This window comes from Hyalella azteca, unplaced genomic scaffold (assembly GCF_000764305.2).
Source record: "Hyalella azteca isolate HAZT.00-mixed unplaced genomic scaffold, Hazt_2.0.2 contig17509, whole genome shotgun sequence".
NCBI classification, from domain to species: domain Eukaryota; kingdom Metazoa; phylum Arthropoda; class Malacostraca; order Amphipoda; family Hyalellidae; genus Hyalella; species Hyalella azteca.
This window is the reverse complement of record NW_025947290.1, coordinates 24,444-32,508: the sequence shown is the minus strand read 5'-3', so window position 1 is coordinate 32,508 and position 8,065 is coordinate 24,444. Positions and strand designations below refer to the sequence as shown.

General features: G+C 35.3%; 1 protein-coding gene across 1 annotated transcript; it reads right to left on the bottom strand.

Annotated features, from left to right (window-relative positions):
• Positions 1 to 153: 153 nt before the first annotated feature.
• LOC108664902 (30S ribosomal protein S11) lies at positions 154 to 6,167 on the bottom strand. Its single transcript, XM_018151599.2, has 5 exons — positions 5,778 to 6,167; positions 3,984 to 4,114; positions 3,663 to 3,763; positions 3,070 to 3,135; positions 154 to 311 (listed from the first exon to the last, which is right to left on the bottom strand). Exons 1-5 carry the CDS (start codon positions 6,038 to 6,040, stop codon positions 201 to 203), a joined length of 672 nt encoding a protein of 223 aa, XP_018007088.1. The 5' UTR covers positions 6,041 to 6,167; the 3' UTR covers positions 154 to 200.
• Positions 6,168 to 8,065: the final 1,898 nt, after the last annotated feature.

Genomic DNA, 8,065 nt, shown 5'->3' with positions numbered 1-8,065 from the left:
CGCTCACATGAAGTTTTCTCTAGATGAAAACGCTAAGAGTGGAAAATCTTGCATTATCAAATGTAGAAAAATGTTACTATTGTCATTAAAATAAAGCTTGGCGACGTTCGCTATTTTCGATTAACTTCACAGAAGAATAATTAAAAAACCATGTCGATTCAAATGTTTATTTAACAAAATACGTGACTAGAGAACTCCATTTAAATACGTCTTCGTTTCTTCGGTCGAGGATCATTGGTGTAGTTGATATCAGTAAAGTCTGATATGGCCACCACATTGACGCCGGATAGAGATATTCCTTTGATACCGGCCTGAAATCAACAAGAAAAAAGAATAAATTAAGCTGGGTTCAATTCAGTTACTCTGCAAGTCAAGAAATAAATGAAGATTCTATAGCAACAATTCGCTTCATTCTTCAATAAAAAAGTTGAAATGAACGCAGATGTCAATTGAAAACAATCTCTCAACATTTGAAGCCACAAAGAAACGCCACCATTGCAATATTTAAAGAAAATCAAAGACTTCAAATTTGTCAACTCTCCGTTTTCACGTTACTTCAGATGGAACTGGAGGGTGGCTAAATTTAGATACCATTTAATGGACGTATAATTAGATGAATTCAAAGAAATTCATTCTTCAATACATGAACGAGATGAAGATAGTGATGAAAAAAATTGTGAACAAAATATTTGCACAGTTGGCTTCTCACAACAGAACAAAAGGCTAAACTTCATTATTTAAAGATCTAATAAGCTCAGACCTTGCTCCGTTATCGAGAATAAAGTGACCAAGAAAAAGCCTAAAGCAAAAATGAAACCAAATCCTGCAGATGAATCAAATTTGTAACGGAAAATATTTACTGTGAACCACTAAGTTGAAAATGTATTTACTACCATGGCATGATTAAAATGCCTCAACCACTGTAAAAGCTGCTCGTTGATGTGTTATAATATGACGGTATGCGTAACATTTATACATCTCGCATCATCGGACGTGATCAGGTAGTATAGGCACCTGTACATATATATTTATAAGATACAGAAAATAATGACGTAAGAAAGCGTGAGCGCTAAAGACAACGTAAAAAATTAATGTCTTTTATGACAAGTTTACTAGACAAGTTGAAAAATTGATCGAACAAAAAGGTATGGACGTTGCCTCTTAATTTCAAATTTCACTGTATGAAAAAGCAAGCTTCATCAATGGACTGAGTAGGTTCACATAAAAATCAATTCAATGTCGACAATAGATGAAAAAACATTCATGTATTAACAAGCATCACGAAAGTAAGAACTTTATATGAAAACGTATATATAGGTATTGCTACGGACCCATGTGAAGAAATTAATACAATTGATTACTTCAAATAAAACAAAATTGAATTTAATATAAAATATGAATGATACAAAATTTCGTAAATAATACCAGATAATTGTTCAAGCGAAAAAAAATTATTCAACATTTTGCGACTATATTGAAATTATGGGGGTCAAAATTATTAGTATTAAATTGAGGTGGACAAAAATAATGAGGAAATTTTGAGTTGCAATAATTAACAGCATTGACACCTAAGATTTTCATCCCGTTGTTCAAAGTATCAAGATAAGTTGAAAGAGAATTCTTAAGATATTCAACAAGTTTGAAACTACACTAAAAAATCACTACAGGAAAACATGCGACAGAATTATTCACTCTAACTGAGCGTTAAGGGCTACTCTTACAAAGTGGTGGTAATGTAGCTGCGTGCAGTGATTGCAGAGGCAATGTGACAAGTGGCAATGATTGCAGAGGCAATGTGACAANAATGATTGCAGAGGCAATGTGACAAAGTGCAATGATTGCAGAGGCAATGTTACAAAGTGTAATGATTGCAGAGGCAATGTAACAAAGTGCAGTGATTGCAGAGGCAATGTGGTATAGTTCAGCGATTGCAGACGAAATGTGACAATGTGCCATGATTGCAGAGGCAATGTGACAAAATGCAATGAGTGTAGATATAATGTGGTAAAAGACAACGATTGCAGAGGCAAACGAAATATTGTAAAAATTGGGATTGCAGTATCAATTCTGCATAGTTCAGCAACTACTGTCAAATCAATGTTGAGAAATAGCAGTTGCAATGTTGGACAAAGATTGCTCTCACAATGATGTACAAGGATTGCACACACAATGTTGTACCAAGATTGCACTTGCAATGCTGTACCAAGATTGCACTCGCAATGTTGTACCAAGATTGCACTTGCAATGTTGTACAAAGATTGCACTCACGATGTTGTACCAAGATTGCACCCACAATGTTGTACTGCAATGTTGTACCAAGATTGCACTTGCAATGTTGTACCAAGATTGCACTTGCAATGTTGTACCAAGATTGCACTTGCAATGCTGTACCAAGATTGCACTTGCAATGCTGTACCAAAATTGCACTTGCAATGTTGTGCCAAGATTGCACTTGCAATGTTATACCAAGATTGCATTTGCAATGTTGTACCAAGATTGCACTCGCAATGTTGTGCCAAGATTGCACTTGCAATGTTGTACCAAGATTGCATTTGCAATGTTGCACAAAGATTTCACATGCAATGTTGTACAAAAATTGCATTTGAATGTCGCACAAGGATTGCACTCGCAAAGTTGTACCAAGATTGAGTTTGCAATGTAATGGAGAGCAATGACTGTATTAGCAAGGTAGAATAGAGCAATGACTGTAGTGGCATGGTGAGTAGAGCAATGACTGTAGTGGATCTGTAGTGCAGAGCAATGACTGTAGTAGCATGTAGCAATGTAGTGCAGAGCAGTGATTGGGCAATATAGTGCAGGAAAAAAATTGCACCGGTTTTGTCAAGTCAACAATTAGCAGTTTTAGGTGTTGAGTTTGACAGTTTTATAGTTGTAATGGTTGTGTAGTGCGGTACCAATTTCCAAGCAGTGCTAGTCATGGTATTGCCATGGTACATTGTGGAGTAGTAATGGTATTGATAATTTAATGCTCATATTGAAGACAAGAATTTTGCAGCAACTATGCAGTAAATTGGTACCAAAACGCAATCAACTTTATGTACCACTTACAATTCTGCCTGATCCTAGTCCTCGTATCCTGGCTCGCACCGTCTTAATGCCGGCCTGGTACATCAACTGCAAAGCAATAGGGGGAGGATAAGCCACATGGAGGTTGGAGTAACTAACATAATATAATTTATAGTAAATTTTACAGAAATTTCAATTCTTTGCGCTGGTCCCATAAGAAAGCATTAGGAGCTACCATAAGAAGCATATGAGGTACAAGTGTACAACATTCATTAATATATATATATTAATTAATAAGGGTATAGGAGCATGAGCAAATAATAATTTACACTGATTCCAGTCAAATAGAAGCAATCTCAATTAATCAACTCAGCCTTAATAAAAGACAAAAATAATGCTCATGAAGCAGCATTCAGTAAATCACAATGCAAGGAATATAAGATTTATCTTGGCACCTAGAAATGATATTTTGTCTCTTCACACAATGAATAATGATACATGGACTCAAAGATATCATGATTAATGATGCAATACAACTAGTTTTCTTCAACAATTTACAAGACTTATTTCTTATGTGTTAGTAACTTGTGCACCAATATTCATTTTTGAGATTCCAAAAGTCACTCATGACTCACAGTTCCAAGACTGAAGCCGGTGGCCTGTGCAGCAATGGCTGTCTTCTTGCGTGCGTGTCTAAAGCCTTCAGAGCGACACGACCGGTTCATCAGAAGCTTACCTGCAAGCAAATAATGTCATAAAAATCTCTTCACCTCATTTAACATTACATTAGCATGGCAGAAATTGCTTTCCTATCTCACAATGCCATGACGACCAAGTTACAGATGGATAAAGTGACAGAAAATTGAGAGCCAAGATAATGAAAGATGATCTGATTCTGAATAATCCAATGTGTTTTTACTGTCTGAGCTATTAATGGTTAAAAAGCTACAGCCTACCTTTGGTATCAAAGACCCCCATGATTGTGTTGTTCTTGGAAACTTTTATTTCAAGTATATGAAGATCAGAAAACTTGACATCATCAAACAACATGTTTGGTGTGTTCTCATCAGGGAAGACCCCATCAAACCTAAAAAAACATGAAAATACCAAGTTTTAAAAAGAGCTCTTACAATCATCTAATAACCATTAAATAATGCTGCAAATTTCAGTATGTTCCAGTCATATTCTTAGAATAAACCGTAAGTGCAGCATTCTGTTATTTAGGTAGTTTGTTGATTTACAATCTTAAACCATTCCCATTGTCCCAACTCCCAAGTCTAATAATAAAATCAGCCATTGATCCATTATCAAGTAATAATGATTCACCAAGTTCACTTCAGCTTGACAAAACATGCAATAAGATTTTTCTTTAGCAAGCAAAGCTTCTCTTGAAAGGTGTTTTTTTTTACAATCACAATGCAGTCTAATAGAAGTGAAAGTACGGCCATTGCAATGATCTAAGAGATTAAAACAATGATTAACAAGCTCCATTTGATAGTGATCAATGTCCAATGATAACATAGGTAGCATCAACTCAACTTTGAAGTTGATATTCAATTCTTTGTTTTGATACAAGACCCAATTCTATATATACTTGATCTAGTACTTTTGAAGAGTAATTTGCAGACCAATAAGACATTTCTTACAAATTACCATCAGTCCATCACTCAAAAATGTGATGCAAATCATTATCCAACTTTATCACATACATACTTTAAAACTAAGAAAACAATTATAATGCATAACTTGAATTTTTTGTAGGAATTCAAACACCTAAATCTTAAAACAATTAAGAAAAACTTCAATGACATTCACAGTGTCTACACTCTACACTCTACAAGTACAAGAGTACAACTTACAAGTACCTTTCTTCCCTCAAATCTATGATGCTCTAATTTCAGTTTTAATTACATTTACATACCATCTTAATTTTGAAGGAGAATTGAACTCAAACAATTTACTGATTCTCTCATCATTTTCTTGATTCTTGAACAAATTTACAATTAGGAACAGCTAAGCTACTAATCTACTTATTCTACTTGTCTACTATAATAATAATACAAATGAATAAGTCGTTCAATTTTATTAGTCATAATTCCCAATATGTTAAAAGCATAGGAATATAGGATGATGAAAAAATTTGACAAATTCCATGTGATTAAGAAATAAATTTCAACAAAAATATCTTATCGTAGTTCAATCAAACTTCAATGCTTTAGAATACTTAAAAAACTTCAATTCCATAATTCAATTAGAAAAACATAATTTCAAACAATTCTAATTGGCATTCTATAGTAGGTATAAACTTTAAAGGCTTATTACTTAGTTCTTTCCTACAAAAAATTTGCCTGTTAAAGCATAACCTTACAACATTAGAATGATTGGAGCAAATAATAGCCCAAATTGATTTGTGACTAGCCTTATGATAAAGTTGGATTACAAACTGGCAACATAACATCATAAACAGTGACACAAAAACCACAAATTTTCAATAAAATTCAACATGCAAATCAAAATTACATGTTAGTACCAAATACACATAGTATATTATTCATCAAATTTGTGCAAAGTTCAAGGAAGATTAACATCACAACTTCACAAGAGTTGAAGAGTGACAAGACACCAGAGAACTCCAAGTTAGCCCACAAGGCAGAGTTCCAGTTTCAAAGAGATGTTAGGTAGGTACATGCCAAAATACATATTAAAACAAAAGGCATTCATTCAACAATATCATTCAATGCAAGACTTACTTCTCTTTGTTCTCGACTGTGAAGGAGTATTCGCCTTGAGCTCCATCATCGTAAATATTCTTGACATTCTCTCTCTTCTCGTTGTTTCGGTAGAGCAGAGAACCCGTCCATAATGGCCGCGAGTCGAGACAAGACAATGTACAAGGAGAATTTTGAGTTATCCTCAAAACCTTCGGGATTACATTGGGGTCCCGAAATAAGCCAAAAGGCAGAGATGAACATAACGAAATACTTGATAGCCTAGATCCTAACAAATTTAGCATTTTTGCACTTTTTCCGAGGAAGAAACGCAGCACAACGATACTTAACACTAGCTTGAGTCGAAGTGAGATCTTTCTGGTTTGATGTCTGCTTATAGAACGATTTCTCAGAGAAAACCAAATGGATAGCACCCCTTTGATCTACAGAGCTTGTCACCACGATTCTCATTGGCTGTTGAAGGCCATTATGAGCCAATGAGAAGCTCGCAAGCGAAAGAAGCTGCTGGTAACCAATGAACATTTCATTTTCATATGCATTCGGTTAACTGCGATGCGTCTGTGTTCATTTTCTTGTTTTACAACTCAGTCGACTTTGTGGATAGCTCCATTTTGTTTTCAGAATTTCGCATCATCCTTGTAAAATTTAAAACGGATATTTGAACTTATTCGATAATATTATATGAAGAAATGTCTTCCATAGGAAGCTTTATTACAAGCTATTAAGTAAATATTGGAATGTTTGTCCATGTATAATGCTTATTTCATGTTTTCCTCACTCTAATTACGTATTATGACTTACATAGTAATGTATATAATATGTATATATGGCGTATTTCCTAACTCATAACAAAAAATTTAATAAACTTGAGTGAGATTCAAGTATTTACACGATGACAGATCACATAATTCTTTATTACAACGCGTTTGAATATTTCCTTATATGAACTATAGAAGTATTATTGAGCCCTAAAAATTAGATATATATAAAAAATCATGAGCATGAAAGTAACGGAGAAGAAGTTATAGGTAAAAAAAATCTAAAAAGAATATGTCGACATGTACGAGTCCTTATAGACTTTTAAAATAAACACGGGAATGAAACTCTGAAAATGGCCGCACATCAGTAGCTATTTTTCCTGTCGCTTTCGCATGTCTAGAACTTCTCTAATGAAGATCCATTGTAGTGAAACAAAACGAAGGAACGTCGTAGCGGCGAGTTGCACTTGCTTGGCAGGAAATTTTACTAAATCCATTATGGTCGTCAGCAGCCGCTTGAGGCTGAATTTCAGTATAAATCATGCATTTTTCCTTCAATTTTGCCATCATCAGAGATGACCCAGTCCATGGTAACAACAGTTCGGAATACCGAGATATGTGAGCAGTGAGTTGTGGGTTCGATCCCAGCTCCTGTGACAGTTCAGTCTCCCAGTCCCAGGCATTAATATCCGACTAACATTGACAGCGGTTAAATGTATCCGTAGGCACATAGCGGCCAATTTTTCCTTCTCGATTAGCGAGATTAGATTAAAAAGCCATCAGTGCTTGCCGCTTGCCTGATGGAGTTAGAACTGCAAGCTATTTTTGATGTTAAAAAAAAAGCCCTATGTGAAAATCGATGTGTTGCCGGACGGTCAAGCACAACAAAATTGGAGCAGTGAGGAACACTTTCGCGACCAGTAACATGCTGAGGAAATTAAGCGGCGTTCAGAATCGGCAACGGGTGTAATGGCGTTGTCAAAGCTGACAGCTCAAATACTATTATCGCTATCATTAATTTGAGAGCCGCCACCAAGCCGCTCCGAGTATGAACGCCTTCAAAAACAGACTAGACGAAGCTATGCAGGAGCTTATGTTCAGTCTTAAAATGTCAAGCAAATTACGGACCAGGCAATAAGTCCAGCAGCTATATCAATCAATTGTCAGTTATGGAAAGATCGGGTTCCAAATGCTGGATCCCTTGTGAATCAAGTCGCGAAAAAATTAAAAAATCGGCAACAGGCCATGGGCCTATTTCTTCAGTGCCGACACTTCTATTCTATTTCCGACTAATTTTATCCCTAAATATTACACACTATCCGGTTCACGCTTCTTATGGTCGACTCTTATACTTTGACCACAGGAAAAAAAATCATATTTCTTTTGTGTCTTCGATTACATTCATTTCCTTTTCTCGCTAAAACCCCGAAGTAAAGAATATAATTAAAAAAAAAACTCCCATCTCAACATTAACCGAGTAATGCAAAGTTTGACGAGTCAATGTTTAACTTAGTGGCAGAGTGCGACTTTTTAGATTTCAGTTCATTTTGA

Bases quoted from the DNA above. Each gene is read 5' to 3' on its own strand.
- LOC108664902 (XM_018151599.2), bottom strand. From the start codon at position 6,040: ATGCTAAATTTGTTAGGATCTAGGCTATCAAGTATTTCGTTATGTTCA. The intron at 3,136-3,662 runs GTGAGTCATGAG...ATTGCTTTGCAG, and splicing joins CCGGCTTCAGTCTTGGAACT to TTGATGTACCAGGCCGGCAT. The intron at 312-3,069 runs GTAAGTGGTACA...TGTTGATTTCAG, and splicing joins GACTAGGATCAGGCAGAATT to GCCGGTATCAAAGGAATATC.